The 19,805-nt window shown below is 44.7% G+C and overlaps 1 protein-coding gene across 2 annotated transcripts in view; it reads left to right on the top strand.

Annotated features, from left to right (window-relative positions):
- Window positions 1-19,805, top strand: part of LOC132887250 (ankyrin repeat and fibronectin type-III domain-containing protein 1) — a 280,949-nt gene that overhangs the window by 181,699 nt on the left and 79,445 nt on the right. For both annotated transcript variants that reach the window (XM_060922780.1, XM_060922779.1), the window contains exons 7-11: window positions 2,014-2,200; window positions 5,733-5,934; window positions 6,287-6,487; window positions 8,269-8,382; window positions 8,517-8,614. In XM_060922780.1, the coding sequence (XP_060778763.1) occupies window positions 2,014-2,200; window positions 5,733-5,934; window positions 6,287-6,487; window positions 8,269-8,382; window positions 8,517-8,614 (802 nt within the window). The remainder of the gene's footprint in view (window positions 1-2,013; window positions 2,201-5,732; window positions 5,935-6,286; window positions 6,488-8,268; window positions 8,383-8,516; window positions 8,615-19,805) is intronic.

The following is a 19,805-nucleotide window of genomic DNA, read 5'->3' as shown; positions in this document are numbered from 1 at the left end:
GTATAATTTCTCACAACACTAACACTGAATGAAAACTAATGAAGTGCCCTCTCATCAGAACTCATTCTGTGTTGGAGCTGTAAATTCTGAAAGTTCTGGCAATTCACTAGTGGATGATCTCTTTTGTTTTTAACATTTTATTTAAAAAGTAATAAGATATAATATTGAGTTTATATTTTTAAATATTGGAATATTTTAATGAAGAGTTGTGAACAGCTCTATGGGCCATGTGTCAGCATGCCCAAAACTACTCCAAATAATCCACAGTGGAAAAAGCGTCATGAAACAAAACAAAATCCATGATGCTTTGTAAGATCACTTTTCTTCAACACAAAAAAAAATCACACCGTGATGACGTAAGCGTACTTGGGCACGGAATAAGCGCCGTGTGAGCGCAGACCAAGAGGGGAGTGGGAAGGAGTACAATCGCTCTTGGGCGTGCTTTGAGGCAACCGTGCTGAGTGTGAGTACACCCTAAATCAGTTTAACTGATTTAATTAGTTGTATATTTTAAAGCAGGCTTGTTTTTAATAATCATAATAATAATCCATCCATCCATTATCTATCCGCTTATCTGTCAGGGTTGTGGGGGAAGCTGGAGCCAATCCCAGCTGACTTCAGGTGAGAGGCGTCACAGGGCTACACAAAGACCAACAACCATCACACTCACACCTCTGGGGAATTTAGGCTCGCCAGTTGATCTAATCTACATGTGGACTGTGGGAGGAAACCAAAGCTTCCAGAGGAAACCCATACAGGCATGAGGAGAACATGCAAATTCCACACAGACAGACCCCAGAACCTTCTGGCTGTGAGGTGACAGTGATGAACACTGCACCACCGAGCCATCCCAAGTTTTAGCCTAATAATAATAATAATAATAATAATAATAATAATTATTATTATTATTATTATTATTATTATTATAACAACAACAAAAGTCGAATGTTTATGTGGATAGAATGGCTTGTAATGAAAGCATCATTTTACTCAGGTGATGACCTGTGTGTGTGTGTGTGTGTGTGTGTGTGTGTGTGTGTGTGTGTGTGTGTGTGTGTGTGTGTGTCCATCTATGTCCTCTATTCTTAGACTGATTTATATTTTAATATTTTCCATGCTATGTTCAAATTCAACCTTGGTGCTCAAAATATGTGTGTTAAAGTCTCGCGTGTGTGTGTGTGCGCGCGCGCTAAATTTTGTCCTGGTTTTTAATGTGGGATCGGTATGATGCAGTATGATGCCAGACACACACCCCTGGCATATTTGGGACCTTTGGTTCCCAGCAGAGTTGTGTGTGTGTGTGTGTGTGTGTGTGTGTGTGTGTGTGTGTGTGTGTGTGTGTGTGTGTGTGTGTTCCATGAGCATTTGCTTGATGGGGTGATGAAGTGGCATGTGCTATCCTTGTTTCTTTTTTGTCTTTCTTGTTTATCCCCCTTTCTTTCATCTCTGGTCATTCTTTAGCCCATGTGTGTGTCTGTGTGTGGAGTGGTCATTCTTTAGGTTGTGTGTGTGTGTGTAAGAGGGTTTAAGCTGGTAGATCCCATTGTCTTTGAAACTGATCTGCATGGCCACAAATACACACGCTTTTATCTCCAACCGGCACATACCTGCTTTTCTAAAATAAACTCTCCGTTATCACAACTCATTCACATTTGCATGGGTCTGGGTGTATGGGTGTGTGTGTACATGATTAACGTGGACTGACAATCTTTATTCTTCCAAGGAAATTTCCTCACTTTAGCCCCTTGATTTTTAGTGCGCTTACTTTATATTGTACTTTGTTTTATTTTACGGTCTTGATTAAAGTGTATGAAACAGTGCACTTACAATGTGAATAAAGACGAATTACATTTATGTAAATTTTTTCTTCATTTCTTCAAAATGTTTCAAAAAGCGTAAAGGGTATGCACATCTTGATTTAATCCCAAGCTGGATGTTGTTCGTTATCTATAGGAAGCTGAACAGTACATGAAACTCCTCCTCAGTGTTGTTTCATGTTCTCTGTTTCTTCAGGGCGGAGTCTAAGATGACTCAACGGGTTCAGGAGCATTGCCCACCAGCAATGCATAAATATTCAAGCTCGTCTTGCTCTTCCCCACCCAATGCTGCACGCCGTCTCTATAGAAACCTTTCGGGAAAATTTCGCATGGCAAATTCAGATGAGACGGAAAACAAGGAGCAGCTACGCAAAGCTAATGCAGTAAGATGTCCTCAGGAGATTGCCACGCAGTCATAAAGCACACTTACAGTGGTGCTTGAAAGTTTGTGAACCCTTTAGAATTTTCTATATTTCTGTATAAATATGACCTAAAACATCATCAGATTTTCACACAAGTCCTAAAAGTAGATAAAGAGAACCCAGTTAAACAAATGAGACAAAAATATTATACTTGGTCATTTATTTATTGAGGAAAATGATCCAATATTACATATCTGTGAGTGGCAAAAGTATGTGAACCTTTGCTTTCAGTATCTGGTGTGCTTGCTCATTGGGGATAGATTAGGGATAAAATTAGCTCATGTTTTAAGTCGTTCAAATTCTGTAAAGCTGCTTTGCGACAATGTTTATTGTTAAAAGCGCTGTACAAATAAACTTGATTTGATTTGATTTGATTTGTGACCCCCTTGTGCAGCAATAACTGCAACTAAACGTTTGCGGTAACTGTTGATCAGTCCTGCACACCGGCTTGGAGGAATTTTAGCCCGTTCGTCCATACAGAACAGCTTCAACTCTGGGATGTTGGTGGGTTTCCTCACATGAACTGCTCGCTTCAGGTCCTTCCACAACATTTCCATTAGATTAAGGTCAGGACTTTGACTTGGCCATTCCAAAACATTCACTTTATTCTTCTTTAACCATTCTTTGGTAGAACGACTTGTGTGCTTAGGGTCGTTGTCTTGCTGCATGACCCACCTTCTCTTGAGATTCAGTTCATGGACAGATGTCCTGACATTTTCCTTTAGAATTCGCTGGTATAATTCAGAATTCATTGTTCCATCAATGATGGCAAGCCGTCCTGGCCCAGATGCAGCAAAACAGGCCCAAACCATGATACTACCACCACCATGTTTCACAGATGGGATAAGGTTCTTATGCTGGAATGCAGTGTTTTCCTTTCTCCAAACATAACGCTTCTCATTTCAACCAAAAAGTTCTGTTTTGGTCTCATCCATACACAAAACATTTTTCCAATAGCCTTCTGGCTTGTCCACATGATCTTTAGCAAACTGCAGACGAGCAGCAATGTTCTTTTTGGGGAGCAGTGGCTTTCTCCTTGCAACCCTGCCATGCACACCATTGTTGTTCAGTGTTCTCCTGATGGTGGACTCATGAACATTAACATTAGCCAATGTGAGAGAGGCCTTCAGTTGCTTAGAAGTTACCCTGGGGTCCTTTGTGACCTCACCAACTATTACACGCCTTGTTCTTGGAGTGATCTTTGTTGGTCGACCACTCCTGGGGAGGGTAACAATGGTCTTGAATTTCCTCCATTTGTACACAGTCTCTCTGACTGTGGATTGGTGGAGTCCAAACTCTTTAGAGATGCTTTTATAACCTTTTTCAGCCTGATGAGCATCAACAACACTTTTTTCTGAGGTCCTCAGAAATCTCCTTTGTTTGTGCCATAATACACTTCCACAAACGTGTTGTGAAGATCAGACTTTGATAGATCCCTGTTCTTTAAATAAAACAGGGTGCCCACTCACACCTGATTGTCATCCCTTTGATTGAAAACACCTGACTTTAATTTCACCTTCAAATTAACTGCTAATCCTAGAGGTTCACATACTTTTGCCACTCACAGATATGTAACACTGGATGATTTTCCTCAATAAATAAATGACCAAGTATTCTATTTTTGTCTCGTTTGTTTAACTGGGTTCTCTTTATCTACTTTTAGGACTTGTGTGAAAATCTGATGATGTTTTAGGTCATATTTATGCAGAAATATAGAAAATTCTAAAGGGTTCACAAACTTTCAAGCACCACTGTACATTGCCAGATCTCACCTCACACACAGACAGACACTGTATTGTCAGGTTCACTTTCTATTCTTAATTCCATAGGTCACTTTATAATATTTTTGCTGCTGCATAATTTAATTCAATACACTTCATATTTATTTCTGTGCTGAGCCAAATTGCAACGAAATTTCATTCGGTGTACACATGTTGCATACTGAATGACAATAAAGGTTGTCTAAGTCTAAGTTCTTGAGTCTTACTGAAAACTCTACAACTACGGTATTTTAGAATTGCACTGAGGATTTTGAGACACAATGAGGTTTTTAGAACCACTCTAAAGAGAGTAAGGCTACATTAAGTAATCTAGAATTTCACTGGGAATCTTGACCTGCATAAAGTGTTTTTAAAGACAAATTGAGGATTCCCGAGCCATGCAAAGCATTCTAGAACAGCAACAAGGATTCTAATGACTCTTGAATGATTCCGAAGTTGTGCAGAGGGTTCTTAATTTGTATCAAGGGTTCTAGAGTGTCTCTGATGATATAATGACCCCTGTGGATTCTAGAGCTGCACTGAGGAATCTAGATCTGCATGGAGGCTTCAGAAGTGGCACTGAGGATTCTAACAACTCCCACAGGCATGGAGAGCTGCACTGAGAAGTCTGGATCTGACCAGATGGTTCTTGAGAAGCACTGAGGATTTGAATGGCTCCCAATTCTAGAGCTGCACTGAGAATTTTAGATATGACTCAAGGGTTCTACAGCAGTTAGGAAAATTATTTAAACAAAAAAAACCTTCATAGAGTACTCTAGAGCTAGAGTGATGAATTTAAATAAAGATTCTAATAACTCCCAGTGGATTCTAGAACTAGACAGAGGAATCTAAATCCTTAACCAGTTTTCTCGATTATCACAGAAATGTCTACGGAATGAGAGTCACACTGCAGAGTCTATGTTTATAGATTCTGTATCCTTTCTGAATGTTCTTATACTTTAGAAATCACAGCGGGCATCTTCAGACAAACTCAGAACTATCTGTGCAGGATCTAGAATCCTCAGTTCTCGAATACAAAGTGTGTGTGATCATTGAAGTATTTATAGCCATACAGAGGATTCCAGTGACACTGATGATTCTAGTGTTGTAGGCAAGACCATCTAAACTGACACCAAGTCATGACTAAGAACAGAGTGTATCGAAACCAAGACAAGACCAAGACTTTGAGGGGTTGAGATCAAGTCAAGACCAGGACCAGACCAGCATGTGTGAAGGGGTGGGTGGGGGAGGGGTGACAGCCATTAACAGGAAGAAAAATTTCAAATTAGCAGTGATTCATGTTATTGATTGGATTTGAAGCAGGAGATTTTATATCCAATCACAGTCACGATGTTTACAAATAAATTAGACAATACACAGGCAGTTTAGTGAAATCCCCACAATTGCACTCTTGACTGATCTTGAAAAAAAATCCTGAGTCCTCTATGTCCAAGACCGAGACAAGGCCGAGTAAAAATGCAGTCAATTCTGAGACGAGACCGAGAAATTCAAAAAATGGTCTTGAGACCAAGACCGGCCTCAAATACGACAACGCAAAATTATTCTAGCATCACACTGAGTGTTCTCAGATTGCAGTTATGATTCTAGACAGTGTGCAGGTTTCTTGGATAGATTGTAGAGACACATTGATGTACACTACTGCTCAGTTAATGCTCAGTTCAGTCTGTGATCATGTTCCTTACATGCATGTGTGTGTATGTGTGTGTGTGTAGTATAACAGGGCATTGTTTGAGGCAGTGGAACAGCAGGATCTGGATCTAGTTGAATCACTCCTGAAGAACTTCAGTGTTGAAGAGCTGGACCTGAATACACCAAACAGTGAAGGGCTTCTTCCTCTCGACATTGCCATCCTTACTAACAATGTTCCCATGGCTAAATTGTTACTGCAAAAGGGTGCTAAAGAGAGCCCGCACTGTGAGAGTGTAACACACCGCATACACATACACCTTCCACACCAACCCTCAACACATGCACATATGTTTCACACTCACATACACAAACAAGACCACAAATTCTTCACACATACAGTACACATATACACACTCATTACAATGCCAGTGTGGCATCATATCAAAGCAGTGCATATGAGCAATACACACATCAAAGATATCTCACACACACACACACACACCCACCCTTCAATCAGTATATTATACAGTCTTGGAGGCCACTGCACACTATATTGTGAACATATTGTGAATGACACACACACACACACAGAGTTTTAATGTCTATGTCTATCTGTGTTTGGTGTGTATTTTTTTAGTCGTGAGTCCTGAGGCAAGGGCAGTTCATCTGTCTGCCTTGGTGAAGGAGGCAGAGCTACGTGTGTCTGAACTGGCTGCCCAGGTGAAGGGGGCGGTGTCAACAGATGAAGGGGCTGACACAGATAGAGAGAAACAGCTGAAGGCATGGGAGTGGAGACTCCGCCTCTACAAACGCATGCAGACAGGATACACACATGCTAGTGAGTAAGAAATACACACACACACAAACATAAATACAACCCCGATTCCAAAAAAGTTGGGACAAAGTACAAATTGTAAATAAAAACGGAATGCAATGATGTGGAATTTTCAAAATTCCATATTTTATTCAGAATAGAACATAGATGACATATCAAATGTTTAAACTGAGAAAATGTATCATTTAAAGAGAAAAATTAGGTGATTTTAAATTTCATGACAACAACACATCTCAAAAAAGTTGGGACAAGGCCATGTTTCCCCACTGTGAGACATCCCCTTTTCTCTTTACAACAGTCTGTAAACGTCTGGGGACTGAGGAGACAAGTTGCTCAAGTTTAGGGATAGGAATGTTAACCCATTCTTGTCTAATGTAGGATTCTACTTGCTCAACTGTCTTAGGTCTTTTTTGTCGTATCTTCCGTTTTATGATGCGCCAAATGTTTTCTATGGGTGAAAGATCTGGACTGCAGGCTGGCCAGTTCAGTACCCGGACCCTTCTTCTACGCAGCCATGATGCTGTAATTGATGCAGTATGTGGTTTGGCATTGTCATGTTGGAAAATGCAAGGTCTTCCCTGAAAGAGACGTCATCTGGATGGGAGCATATGTTGCTCTAGAACCTGGATATACCTTTCAGCATTGATGATGTCTTTCCAGATGTGTAAGCTGCCCATGCCACACGCACTAATGCAACCCCATACCATCAGAGATGCAGGCTTCTGAACTGAGCGCTGATAACAACTCGGGTCGTCCTTCTCCTCTTTAGTCCGAATGACACGGCGTCCCTGATTTCCATAAAGAACTTCACATTTTGATTCGTCTGACCACAGAACAGTTTTCCACTTTGCCACAGTCCATTTTAAATGAGCCTTGGCCCAGAGAAGACGTCTGCGCTTCTGGATCGTGTTTAGATATGGCTTCTTCTTTGAACTATAGAGTTTTATCTGGCAACGGCGGATGGCACGGTGAATTGTGTTCACAGATAATGTTCTCTGGAAATATTCCTGAGCCCATTTTGTGATTTCCAATACAGAAGCATGCCTGTATGTGATGCAGTGCCGTCTAAGGGCCCGAAGATCACGGGCACCCGGTATGGTTTTCCGGCCTTGACCCTTACGCACAGAGATTCTTCCAGATTCTCTGAATCTTTTGATGATATTATGCACTGTAGATGATGATATGTTCAAACTCTTTGCAATTTTACACTGTCGAACTCCTTTCTGATATTGCTCCACTATTTGTCGGCGCAGAATTAGGGGGATTGGTGATCCTCTTCCCATCTTTACTTCCGAGAGCCGCTGCCACTCCAAGATGCTCTTTTTATACCCAGTCATGTTAATGACCTATTGCCAATTGACCTAATGAGTTGCAATTTGGTCCTCCAGCTGTTCCTTTTTTTGTACCTTTAACTTTTCCAGCCTCTTATTGCCCCTGTCCCAACTTTTTTGAGATGTGTTGCTGTCATGAAATTTCAAATGAGCCAATATTTGGCATGAAATTTCAAAATGTCTCACTTTCGACATTTGATATGTTGTCTATGTTCTATTGTGAATACAATATCAGTTTTTGAGACTTGTAAATTATTGCATTCCGTTTTTATTTACAATTTGTACTTTGTCCCAACTTTTTTGGAATCGGGGTTGTATACTAATATGTTTATAATATGTGTATGGTTAACATAAGTGCTCACAAACCTGTTTAGAGGAACCAGACACAAATCTGGAACAAACCATATGTGTACATACATGTTTTTGCCTGTGTGTGTGCGCGCGCACGTGCAGGCCCCCCCGATCCACCCAGCTGTGTACGTCTCTCCGTCAGCAGTTCTTCAAGTCTTAAAGTTAATTTTCAGGAGCCGCTATGCCTCAACGCTGCTATCATCACCAAATACCGTGGTGAGTGACATTTGACCTTTATTCTTGCACATGACTGTATATATCGTATAGGGAAATAGAAGAAGGAAATGATTTGTGTGTGTGTGTGTGTGTGTGTGTGTGTGTGTGTGTGTGTGTGTGTGTGTGTGTGTTAGTGGTATGGAGTTCCTCTCCTTCCTTTTCTTCCCTGCTTGGCGAGATTGTGATTGAAGACACAACCCTACTGCAATGTGACATCACAGGCCTTCGATCTGTAAGTATTCATATTTACACATACCAGTACACACACCAATACACACAGATGCACACACTGATATACACACCAGTACACACAAACCAAATGCTAAAGGCTGGGTTCAGGTGAAATTTAGGTGTCAGGGTCCAGAGAGGTCCAGAGATAAGATATATTGAAATCTTTCAACATGCTTGATAAGCCCGCTCCCCTGTGGTTTGACGATCAATGTTGATTTTGAAGAGACTGTGCAGTCTTAAAGAGCCACTACAGGACTGGAAGGTTCTGATGACTTTAGGGACTACGACTATGGTGGCCTGCAGTGGCATGGGACAAGGGGTTGGTTGATTGCTCAAGACTGTACTTTCAGAGCCCAACTTGGTGTACCAAAGGCTGTGTTTCGGTGGAACCTCAGTATCAAAGACCCATGCTAAAGTTCTTTGGTGAGGTCCAGGGACAAAATATATATTAGTTGTCCTTGTAACATAGTTTGGGATAGTAGGACTGGTAAGGGCTCAATCCACAATTTTAAAGGATGAGTATTATAGGCTTGCTCACCCTGGTCTACACCCTTGATGGTGTAATCCCTGCCAAATCACCAGAAATTTGTAAGTGACCAGGACTTCCCCAGCTGAAATGAAATGATTGTGTTGCCTTGTCCTCCATTTGCTGGGCCTACACTTTTTCCTGCACAATATGGCCAACACTATCCATGTGCTGAGGAATTTGTCACTGAGTGATATTTTGAGAGATGGCCTTGCTCACCACAAGTGCTTCCAGATATCAAGTGGCATGAACCATTATGATAAGTACAGATGCATGCCCCTAAACTGAATGGGGCATTGGTTTGTCCAGATCTAGGCTGATAAGTTCAGTGCGGTTACCCCAGTAACCTCAAGCAGGCAGTACAAGGTGAGTGAGTGATCTGGTGGGGGGAGGTTCAGTGGAAGTGTTCCCTTAGCCTCACAATCATGTACCTGATCAAAGTGTGGCCATTTTGGGGTAGTGTAGAAGACAGTTGTGTGGCTGTTAATTAGAATGTCAGTAGAGTCATTTGGGTCCAGAGTGCAATAGCAGAGAGGGCTGTCTTTAAATAAACAAACAATCCAAGGGAAGAGATTGCTAGGAATGGCCTCAACTCAGCTCAACTCAACTTTATTGTCATTCTTCCATATACACAGTATACAGAAGAACAAAATGTCTTTTCAATGAACCAAGGTGCTGAGACAGTTGAAACAACAAGTATCATGACAAAACAGTAAACATTAAACATTAAATATCACAAGAGCTCAGGCATGTGTGATAAGTGTGAAGGGGTAGAGATGTAAGAATAAAGTGTTAGTGCACAGTTTAAAGGAACTGTGTGCAGTTGTGTGTTAAATGTCCATTGTGCAGTTTGTGTATAGAATGTCCATTGTCCCTTTTTTTGAGTGACAGATGCTTGGAATGTTTATTGTCTGTTTTGTGTCTGGTGAAGGATGGGTGAGGCAGGTTGTTATGGGGGTGATGGGGTGGAACAAGGGTGTTCAGGGCTCTGATAGCTTGGGGGAAGAAGCTGTTGCAGAGCCTTGAAGAGCAGGCCCTGATGCTGCAGAATCTCCTGCCTGATGGAAAAGGGTCAAACAGACTGTGGGAAGAGTGAGGGGGTCCTTCACAATGGCAGAGGCTCTGTATACACAGCATGCCTGGAAGATGTCCTTGATGGAGGGAAGGGAGACCCCTATAATCAAGAATAAAGTTACTTGAATAATCCTCTCAGCTGTCCTCACTATGCGTTGTAGGGTCTTGCATTCCAGTGTTTTGCAGTTCCCAAACCACATAGTGATGCAGCTGGCAAGAGCACTCTCCACAGTTCCTCTGTTGAAGGTAGTGAGGATGGGTGGTGGAAGACTGGCTCTCTTCAGCCTCTGCAGGAAGTGAAGATGTTGTTGTGCCTTCCGTACAGTGGAGTTGGCATTGATGGAACAGGTGAGGTCATCAGAAATGTGCATGCCAAGAAACTTGGTACTTCTGACTCTCTCTACTACAGAGTCACTAATAAGCAGGGGAGGGTGGTGAGCTGACCCTCTCTGGAAATCAACAATGATAAGTTTGTTTGGGCGCTGTGTGAGACGGCTGCCTCTCCAGTAGCTCTGTAGTTTTTAGCTCTTTAAACCTCTTTTTTTCCACCTTTTTTTACTTTTTTGCTCTTCTTACGAAGACATAGTGTGTTTTACTTATACCACATGGATATATTTAACTTTAACACGCAACCAGGAGCCAGTTTTCTCACTTATTCAAGAGAGGAGCTGCTGGCCCTGAAAACAATGGGACGAGCCGGGATACAACACCTCATCCCGGCCGAGTTGAAGAGGAAACCCAGGGGCTGCAAAGCTAGAACTAAGCTAAAGGCTAGGCTAGCGGACAACCGGCGGCGCTACAAACCATCCATTTCCTCCGTTATCATGGGGAATGTGAACTCGCTGCCGAATAAAGTCGACAAGCTTTCCACTCTGAACAACCAGCGGATTTATCGGGAGAGCAGCTTATTTATCTTTACGGAGACATGGCTAACACACCTTGTACCGGATGCTAATGTGGACCTGCGGGGATTCACTGCTGTGAAAGCCGACAGAGACACTAACACATGTGGGAAAAGCAAAGGTGGGGGACTCATCATTTATGTTAACAACCGCTGGTGTAACCCGGGACATATCTCCGTAAAGACAGTTTTATGTTGCCTGGACTTGGAGCTGGTAGCCATTAGCCTGTGGCCATATTATCTGCCGAGGGAGTTCAGTCACGTGATCACCATCTATGTTTACATCCCTCCGAAGGCAGATGCAGCCGCTGCATGTGAGAGGATTCACTCTGTCACAGCAAGGCTGCAGACACAGCACCCTGAGGCATTTATGATAATCTCTGGGGACTTTAATCACGCTACTTTGGACTCTACTTTGGCTGCTTTTTACCAGGCTGTGGATTGTCCAACAAGGAACAACAGGACAATTGACTTGCTGTATGCTAATGTGAGGGATGCATACAGAGTCACACCCCTCCCCCCACTTGGGAAGTCTGACCACAACTTGGTTCTTCTACAGCCGAAGTACACCCCCCTGGTTCAAAGGCAGCTTGCAACAACTAGGTCCATCAGGAGGTGGTCCCCTGAAATGGAAGATGCCCTCAGGGACTGCTATGACATCACGGACTGGGATGTGCTGCTTAGCCCACACTGTGAGGACATAGAGGGCCTGACACACTGTCTGACAGATTACCTCAACTTCTGTGCAGATGTGGTCTCCCCCGCTAAGACTGTACGGTGTTACCCTAATAACAAGCCATGGGTAACACAGGAAGTCAAAGCTGTCCTCAACAGGAAGAAGGCTGCCTTCAGGAGCAGGGATAGGGAGGCAATGAAAGCAGCACAGCAGGAGGTGAAATGCTGTGTGAGGGAAGCTAAGGACAGCTACAGGAGAAAGGTGGAGCAGAAGCTGAAGGAGAACAGCATGAGGGAGGTCTGGGAAGGTGTGAAAACCATCACAGGCCACAATACAAAGACCAGAGTCATTGAGGGGACAGTGGAGAGGGCAAACGAGTTGAATGACTTCTTCAACCAGTTCAACCAGCCCACGTCTCCCCCCCTCCCCCTCAGTGCAGCCATCTCTCCTTCTTCCCTCAACACACCTCCCCCCAGTCATCACAGCAGCCCCCTCCTCCCCCTCCTCCCCCACCTCAACACAGACTCTTCTATGCATTACTGCAGACCAGGTCAGAGGTCAACTGAGGAAGCTTCACTCCAGGAAAGCAGCAGGCCCGGACAAGGTGTGTCCCCGACTACTGAAGACCTGCGCTGCTGAACTGGGTGAACCATTCCAATGCATCTTCAACCTTAGTCTGCAGCTGGGGAGAGTGCCCACCCTCTGGAAGACATCATGTATCGTTCCAGTTCCCAAAAAGAATCGGCCCAGCGAGCTGAACGACTTCTGACCGGTGGCACTCACTTCACATCTGATGAAGACATTGGAGCGGCTCTTCCTCAGCCTCCTCAGACCCCAGGTACAACATGCCCAGGACTGTCTGCAGTTTGCATACCGGGCAGGTGTTGGTGTGGAAGACGCCATCCTCTACCTGCTACACCGAGCCCACTCACATCTGGATAAGGGAAATGGCACAGTGAGGATCCTCTTCTTGGACTTCTTGAGTGCCTTCAACACCATCCAGCCCCTACTGCTTCAGGACAAACTGAACAGGATGTGAGCGGACCCCTGCCTGGTCACCTGGATCTCCAGCTACCTCACTGACAGGCCGCAGTACATCAGGCTGAAGGACATCATGTCTGACACTGTAATTAGCAGCACCAGAGCACCCCAGGGCACGGTGCTAGCCCCTCTTCTCTTCACCCTGTACACCGCAGACTTCCCTCACTCTGCTACAATTCGGAGCTGTGTCACATTCAGAAGTTTGCCGATGACACAGCCATCGTTGGGTGTATCAGTGAGGAGGAGTATAGGAGCCTGGTGAGGGACTTTGCTGTGTGGTGCAACAGGAACCATCTGCAGCTCAACACCTCGAAGACCAAGGAGCTGGTCATTGACTTTGGGATGTCCAGACCAAGGTCACGACCAGTTCTGATCGAGGGAGTCAAGATGGAGGCTGTGGATTCCTACAAGTACCTCGGGCTGTGGCTGGACAGCAAGCTGGACTGGACTTGCAACACCACTCACTTATACAGGAAGGGACAGAGCAGGCTATACTTCCTTAGGAGGCTGCGGTCCTTTAACATCTGCAGGAAACTCCTGTGGATGTTCTATCAGTCTGTGGTTGCCAGTGTCCTGTTTTACACCGTGGTGTGCTGGGGGGGCAGCACATCCAAGAAGGACACATCCAGGCTGGACAAACTGATCAGGCGGGCTGGCTCTGTGGTCGGCATGGAGCTGGACTCTCTGGTGATGGTGGCAGAGAAGAGGTCTATGGACAAACTATTGAACATCATGGATGATGCCAGTCACCCTCTGCACACCATCATCAGCAACCAGAGGAGCCTGTTCAGTGACAGAATGCTCCTTCCCAAGTGCAGGACGAACAGACTCAAAAACTCCTTTGTCCCTCACGCCATCAGACTGTACAACTCCTCTCTGGGGGGGAGGAGGGGTAACAGGAGGACAGAGGACGGGAAGGAGCAGTAGCCTAGCCTAACAATAAGCAATACCGGACAATGTGTAATATAATGTGCAATATAAAGTGCAATATCTTTCCTGCTTCCCCTCCCCCCCACACACACACTTACCCTAACCCCACTTCTCCCCCCTTCCTCTCTTCCCCATATCTTATTCTTTTATATTTGTATATGTAAATACTTAATTTATTTTAATTTATGTAGAAGTTTTCTCTATTTCTTTTCTCTGTTTATCTGTAATGATGCTGCTAGAATCTTAATTTCCCTGAGGGAACCCTCCCAAAGGGATCAATAAAGTTTAATCTAATCTAATCTAACTGAATCTCAATCTCTTTTGTTTTGTCGATATTAAGATAGATTGTTGTTGTGACACCAGCTCACCAGTTGTTTCACCTCCTCTGTGTATGGTGTTTTGTTGTTGCTGATGAGGCCCACGAATGCTGTGTCATCAGTGAAATTGGCAGTGAGGTTGGAGTCCGACTTGGCCATGCAGTCAGTCATGGGTTAGCAGCATGAACAGGAGTGGGCTGAGCACACAGTCTTGGGGTGCATGTGTGCTCAGCATGCCTGATGTTTTGCTGCCGATGTGCACTGACTGCAGTCTCTCTGTCAGGAAGTTTAGAATCCAGTTGCAGGGTGACGTGTTGAGGCCCAGCAGAAAGAGTTTCCTCACCAGCTGCTGGGGAATATTGAATGCTGAGCTGAAGACAATGAACAGCATTCTGATGTATGTGTCCTTTGTGTCCAGACGTGATAAAACAGAGTGCAGGGTGGAGGAGATAGTATAATTGGTGGAGCAGTTGGAGTGGTTTGCAAATTGCAGGGGGTCCAGTGAAGTGCGCAGAGTGGAGTGAATGTGCCTCTTGACCAGATGCTCAAGGAACTTCATCATGATGGGGGTCATGATGGGAGAATCACTAAGACATGTCACCCTTGACTTCTTTGGCAGAGGGAGGATGGTGGTCTTTTTGAAGCACGCAGGGACAACAGCCTGGCTCAGAGAGAGGTCTGTGAGGACACCTGCCAGCTGGTCAGCACAGTCCCTGAGCACTCTCTGCTCTGGGTATGTGTGTGTGCTCATTGCTCACGTGTGTGTGTGTGTGTATGTGTGTGTGTGTGTGTGTGTGTGTGTGTGTGTGTGCGTGCGCACCTGTGTGTGTTCACTGCTTCAGATGGGTTAAATGCAGAGAGGAATTTCACAAGTGTATGTGTGATGAATAAAGTTGTTGTTCTTCTACTTCTTAAGGATGTCTGTGGGGACACCTGCCAGCTGGGCAGCACAGTCCCTGAGCACTCCCCTGGTATGTTGTCCGGACTTGCAGGTTTCGCTCACGGGATCTCACAGATCACCAATGATCTGGCCCAGGTGGCCATTCCTAAGGACAGTGGCACTTTGCTCAAGAGACTGCTGGCAACTGGACTCTTCATGGGGCTCATCCTCGTCCTGTCTAACAGCAGCTGGGCCTGAGTGAGTTGATTTTGTTGGAACAACATCCTGATTAAAATTAAGTTTTAGGAACAGACTCGTTACTGGCATAGTACTGCTCACCGAACACAACCTGAGACGCAGGTCTCGGCGCAAAGCCCGTGATGCAGTACTTAGTTTATAAAGTGCTGTTCATAGACTTTAGCTCAGCATTCAACACAATCATTCCTCAGCAGCTCATTCATAAACTGGACCAGCTGGGACTCAACACCTCCCTGTGCAACTGGCTGCTGGACTTCCTGACGGGGAGACCACAGACTGTACGGGTCGGCAGCAACTCCTCCAGCACCATCACACTGAACACGGGGGCCCCCCAAGGATGTGTGCTGAGCCCCCTCCTCTTCACTCTGCTGACCCACAACTGCACACCAACATCCAGCTCAAATCTCTTCATTAAGTTTGCGGATGACACGACTGTGGTGGGTCTCATCAACAATGGCGATGAGACAATCTACAGGAGTGAGGTGAGCCGCTTGGCCATGTGGTGCAAGGCCAACAATCTCCGTCTGAACGTGGAGAAGACGAAGGAGATTGTTGTGGACTTCAGGAGAGAGCACACTCAGCATGCTCCACTATCTATCGATGGTGCTGCAGTGGAGAGGGTGAGCAGCACCAAGTTTCTGGGTGTGCACATCTCTGAAGACCTGTCCTGGAGCAACAACACTGCATCACTGGCCAAAAAAGCCCAACAGCATCTGTACTTCCTCCGCAAACTGAGGAGAGCAAGAGCCCTGGCCCCCATCATGTACACTTTCTACAGAGGCACCATCGAGAACATTCTGACCAGTTGCATCACCGTGTGGTACGGCGCCTGCACCGTGTCCTGCTGCAAGTCTCTGCAGCGCATTGTGAGAGCAGCTGAGAGGATCATTGGTGTCTCTCTCCCTTCTCTAATGGATATTTATAACTCCCACCTCACCCGCAAAGTCATCAGGATTGCAGGTGACCCCACCCACCCATCTCACAGCCTCTTCAGCCTGCTGCCTTCGGGGAGGAGACTGCAGAGTCTCCGGGCCAAAACCAGCAGGCTCAAGAACAGTTTCTTTCACCAGGCGGTCAGGAGGCTCAACTCCCTCCCTGTTCTGCCCCTCCTCCCCCCTCTGCCCCCTGCCACAGATTCTGCTCGCACACACCCCTGCCCCCCATTCAGCATCTGACATGTCATCCTCACAGTTTTCCCCCCCCCAACACACACATACACAAACACACACACACACACACACACACACACACACATACATACATACATACATACATCTCATCGTTCATTAACACACTGAACTCAGGGACCGCACATCTCACTTTACCTCGCCCATTTGCACTATTCCGCACTACCTCACCTTAACAGCTGATAGTTTGTTTATACTGCTTATTTCATATTTACCTGCTATACTTCAAGTGCCCTTGACTGTTTTGTTTATTTGAACCAGTGTGTGTGTGTGTGTGTGTGTGTATGACTGTTTAGTCTACGTCTAGTTCATATCTAGAGTGTTTATACTGTTTATATTGTCTGTTTGAGTGTTTAGTCTTTGTGTAGTTCTTATCTAGTGTTTACACTGTTTATATTGTGTGAGTGTTTAGTCTGTGTCTTGTTCTCATCTAGTGTTTATACTGTTTATATTGTTTGTTTGTTTTTTCAATTATTCTATTTTTATTTTTATTTATTGCATTGCCTGTTTGCACCGTGGGTCAGAGAGGACTGAAATTTCATCTGTGCTGTATGTCGAGCATGTATAGCATATTTGACAATAAAGTTGACTTGACTTGACTAATCTTATAAATAAAGACAGTGAACACACATTTTATACAGAATGTATGCAGTACATGCGAAACCTACGTCTCAGGTTGTGTCAGATTGAGACTGACAACCTTTCATTTCTGTTTCCGGTTGAGAGTACGTCGTGCGCATTCTGGCTGCCGCTTCTCACCGGAGCTTTTTTATTTTATTTTCTCTCCTTTTTTGATTCAAATTTTTAAAATTTTTTCTGTGTTTGATGTTTGTTTGAGTGTTTTTGTCCGCCGGTTGTGGTGTAGCTCCGGACCCAGTTTTGGGTGTCGGTTCCCTCCAGGCCTTGGTTCTCCGTGGGTGATGCCTGTGCTCCCAGCTATGGACTGCAGTGAGCTCGTTGCTCATTTTAACATCGTGGTTGTCCAGTGTTCTGTGCTTTAATGCTTGGCGTGATGTTCCAAGCGATGTTGCTCGGTGGCGTTGCGGCGGTTGTGCAGGCGGTTTGGGACATACCAGCGCTCTGCATGGTGGTGCTTCTGTGCTCGCTTTGTGGATCCATGGCGTGGTGTTCGAGTGATGTTGCTGGTGGCGTCACAGCGGCTGTGCTGGAGATGTGGGACTTGTTTTCATACGCCTTTTGGTGGGACTGTGGCTGCTACACCACTGGAATGATATCCTGACCTCTATTTGGTGGACTTTGTTTTTTCTTTTCTGCCTATTATTGTAATGCAACATATATATGTGGCAGATCACAGAATCCAGGGACACATGTCGGCCCAGGGGCATTTTGAGTTATTGACAGATTCAGAAAGTACAGTTTCTAAGCTTTCCAATGATGCCTTCCATGTGGTGATCTGACAATATTTGAAGAATGTGTGGCCTTTTGAAAGTGTATACTTCTTAAAACAGAAAAGGGAGAAAATCGCCCTCAAAGTTTTCCATCTCAGCTACTCTGGGTGTAGGGCAGGCACATAATGGTGCTCATTTGCATGACATTAAGGAAAGCCCTACCCCCTATGAGCTAGCACGATGCTACTTTCATGTAAACAAAGATCACCACGTCAATTTTCCTTCCATGCAAAGTATGCCCAACACAATTATGAAGTACAAAAATAAGTCCTAAAGTATACTTTAACATTTTGTGGTTGAAAAATTACTCACACCGTAAGAAAGAGCACGATGATGACACAACTAACACAACACTAGTTTCATGTAAAGCCTCGGTCACAACCGGCCGTACAGTACGCGCTCTTCCGGCCGGTCTACATGCAAAAAACGTAAGAAACACACGGAGAGCGCGCATGAAACGCACGAGAGCGCGCATGAAATGCACGAGAGCGCGCGTGTGATGTGCTGATTTTCAAGCCGCAGACCGGCCGCAGAGGTTCTTTGTCATGTCAAACAAACTCTACAGGCGCTTACGTTTTTTTCAGGTTTCAAGACAAACTTACGGCCAACGCGCGTCTTTCTCCGTGAACAAAAAAAAACCGCAGCGATTTGGGAAGCGCCAAAAATCACACGGCCAAAAAATCGTACGTCCGGTTGTGACCTAGGCTTAACCAAACCACAACACTCTCCGTTACCTGCAAAAATAACCACACAGCCTTAGATTAATAAACTTACCCCATCAGAAAGAGAAACGGCGCCTTGCACACACCAATGCCTCCGATGGAATGTAATCCTAGAACGGTCCGTGTATCATCCAATCATTCAAGTATTCCATTCAATCTGGAAAACGAGGTTGCGTTTTTTTTTTGCTAGAAATGGTGATCTCCGATGTAAATACCGTGTGTCTGTTTGCTTCGCGGTGTTTCAGCTCCTCTGCGCTGTTTAGTAACTCATTCCATAGTGAAATCACACGCCTGTATGCAGTTAAGTAGCCATGCGCTCAGCCTGCATCATACAGCTGATTCGTGGAAAAAAAAATGACTTAAATCTTCATGTGAATGGCCCATATGGTAATTTACCCACACCCCCCAGCAGGCTACAGTCCTGACAAAAACGAGACAATTTGCAACAAAAAATGTATGCTTTTTCCAACAAAACAATCTATTATCTGAAATACTGATTGCATTCTTCAAGATCTCAACTTGCACATGATGGAAAAAAACAAAAATCACAAATTTCGAAAAAAAATGCTTCTTTTGCGATTATCTCGGATTCGTTTCGGCCGACATGTGTCCCTGGATTCAGTGAGCGGTCACATATTATTATTATTATTATTATTAGTAGTAGTAGTAGTAGTAGTAGTATCACAGAAGTATTTGTTAATCTTCTGTGCATATTGGCATTTTGCTTTCCTGATGGCCTTAGAAAGCTGAGCCCTTGCCAACCTGAGACGACCTTCCTCTCCCAAATTGAAGGTAGTGTTTCCTGCTCTGAGCAGGGCATGGATCTCAGCTGTCAGCTGTGGCTTCTGGTTGGCATGCGTAGTTATGGTCTTTTCAACAGTGACATTCTTGATGCACTTATCTGTGTACCCAGTCACAGAGTTGGTATATTCTTCCAGGCAGATGTGCTGGTCATAGATGGCAGCTTCCCTGAACATGTTGCAGTCCATGCACTCAAAGCAGTCCTGTAGGGCTGTATTGGCTCTTTCCGGCCAGACTCTGATAGTTCTTTGTACTGGCCTGGAGTGTTTCAGCAGTGGTCTGTATGCTGGGAGAAACAGGACACAGAGGTGGTCTGAGTATCCCAGGTGGGGGCTGGGGATGGCCTTGTCTGAGTTACACATGTTGGTGTAGAATAAGTCCAATATGTTGTCTCCCCTTGTGGCAAAGTTTACATGCTGGTAAAACTTTGTTGCAACAGTTTTCAGGTGTGCATGGTTGAAATCCCTGGC

The sequence above is a fragment of the Neoarius graeffei genome, chromosome 5 (genome assembly GCF_027579695.1).
Source record: "Neoarius graeffei isolate fNeoGra1 chromosome 5, fNeoGra1.pri, whole genome shotgun sequence".
Classification (NCBI taxonomy): domain Eukaryota; kingdom Metazoa; phylum Chordata; class Actinopteri; order Siluriformes; family Ariidae; genus Neoarius; species Neoarius graeffei.
Note: the sequence above shows the minus strand (reverse complement) of the source record. Positions and strands in the feature narration are given on the sequence as shown.